The sequence below is a fragment of the Trichechus manatus genome, unplaced genomic scaffold (assembly GCF_000243295.1).
Source record: "Trichechus manatus latirostris isolate Lorelei unplaced genomic scaffold, TriManLat1.0 scaffold00027, whole genome shotgun sequence".
Taxonomy (NCBI): Eukaryota; Metazoa; Chordata; class Mammalia; order Sirenia; family Trichechidae; genus Trichechus; species Trichechus manatus.
The window spans coordinates 6,114,560-6,116,439 of record NW_004443963.1 but is presented as its reverse complement, the minus strand read 5'-3'; the positions used below and the strand labels follow the sequence as shown (position 1 = coordinate 6,116,439).

The 1,880-nt window shown below is 33.9% G+C and overlaps 1 protein-coding gene across 1 annotated transcript in view; it reads left to right on the top strand.

Annotated features, from left to right (window-relative positions):
- The window catches only part of SLC41A2 (solute carrier family 41 member 2), a 167,112-nt gene extending 166,678 nt beyond the window's left edge, over positions 1-434 (top strand). Inside the window, exon 11 of the mRNA XM_004373780.3 lies at positions 34-434. Coding sequence (XP_004373837.1) covers positions 34-219 — 186 coding nt within the window. The 3' untranslated portion in view covers positions 220-434. The remainder of the gene's footprint in view (positions 1-33) is intronic.
- The last annotated feature ends 1,446 nt before the right edge of the window (positions 435-1,880 follow it).

The following is a 1,880-nucleotide window of genomic DNA, read 5'->3' as shown; positions in this document are numbered from 1 at the left end:
GCAACAGGAGTAATCTCTGGTGTTCTGTTCTAGGTATTTACCTTGCTGTGGATTGCTGACTGGATGGTCCATCACTTCTGGAGGAAAGGAAAGGACCCAGATAGTTTCTCCATCCCCTATCTAACAGCGTTGGGTGATTTGCTTGGGACAGCGTTGTTAGCCTTGAGTTTTCATTTTCTTTGGCTTATTGGAGATCGAGATGGAGATGTTGGAGACTAATAAATCCTACAAACTGCCCTCAAACTACCAAGAAGGAAAACATAAGACAACCACTTATGATTCTTTTTCAAAAATCTTAAATCAGGGTAATTTTCATTTGGCCCTGATGCAATTAAATGGCCTTAACTTATTTTTTTTTAAAGGAATTTGCGTTGAGACCAGATGGAAGAGTATTTGTGCTGCTTTTCATAGAATAAATGATAATTTGACATTGATACAGATACAAGCTCAAGCTCTGAAATTAATTAAATAGGAAAGACTATAGAATGTTTACAATAAATAATTTTGAAACCACATACACAGCAGAAATGTACTTCATTATTGTTTAACTTGTAATGCAAGTTATAGGATACAGAGCTCTAGTTTAGCCTTTCTTGTCTCACAGCTGTGTTGTACTGCACAGCAGACTATAAAATGAAAGAGGCCCAACCAAGCTCTTAATAGTTTTAGCTATGTCCACCTCTCTGCTAAGTGAGGATGAACTTAGAATTACTTGTTCCTAAGCTGACTTAATTGTGTTCTGGTGAGCATGAGATGAACTCCTTTTTTATTACCCCATGCCAATGCTGGTTTAATTTTAACTCTGCAGATTCTTGGCAGACTACCCTTCAAATGTAATGGCCTTGAGAGATCTTTAATCAAAGCATTGGGTCATTTTTGATCATTGATTTGTTGAAATTTTTTTTTTTCTAAAAACTTACTAATAGTCAAACAAAGAAGATAATCTTGAACTGAGGTGAGGACAAGATGGTGTAAGAAATCGTGTGTCTGTGCGTGTGTGTGTGTGTGTGTGTGTGAAAGAGGGGGTAAAAGCTTTTGATGGAGAACTAAATCTTGGATTGTTGATAGCAAAGATTGTAGTGCTGTTAGAATACCAGCATTATAGAGTTCTTCTTGATATACCTTTGCCATTTTGTCCAAAAATTTTGCTACTAGCCAAAATCTAGTATTTGTTACGCACATTATAATTAATAATTTCTTCTTATTGAAAAAAAAAAAACTGTGCCATTTAATATAACCAAGATATAAATAAGATTTAGAATGAGCAAGTGATTCCTTTGCTATTTTAAAGAAGTCTTAGGCTTTCCCTTTTGAAAGAAGTTGGTGGGTTACATTTATTATTTTTTAAGCCTAGACGAATCATCTTTTTCCACAGGCTTATTTGTACATGGGATCCTGTTGTATACACTGCTACGTTTCTCAACTATGTTTTCTAAAACTCTAAACTCTAGATCAGCACCTTAATTGTTTAGTATGTAGACATTTTTATATGACATCTAGTTCATAAAAAAAAGAATGCAGTGCCGTCAATCCAGTGCTGTCAGATATTTAATAATTTAACTGATAAGGAAAGAAAAGTAATTCACATTCATTTTGATCATTACTGTTTAAGTTGTGACTTAGTGTTAGCATTATATAAATAGTAGGCTGTTTATAAGTATATTGGGAGAAATGTTCCTATCTAGCTGTTTAAAATAATGGGACGGTGGTTTAGAGTTACATATTTTTGCTTTTTTAAAACTTGAATTATTCCATTCTTCTGCCTTTTGATGCAGCTTCTAAGGCAGAGAACAGAACTAATTATAGAATTTCTCCTTTTGAGAGTTACATTGTCACATATAGAAGAAAGAATGATTAAGTTGATGAATATTTAACTGCAA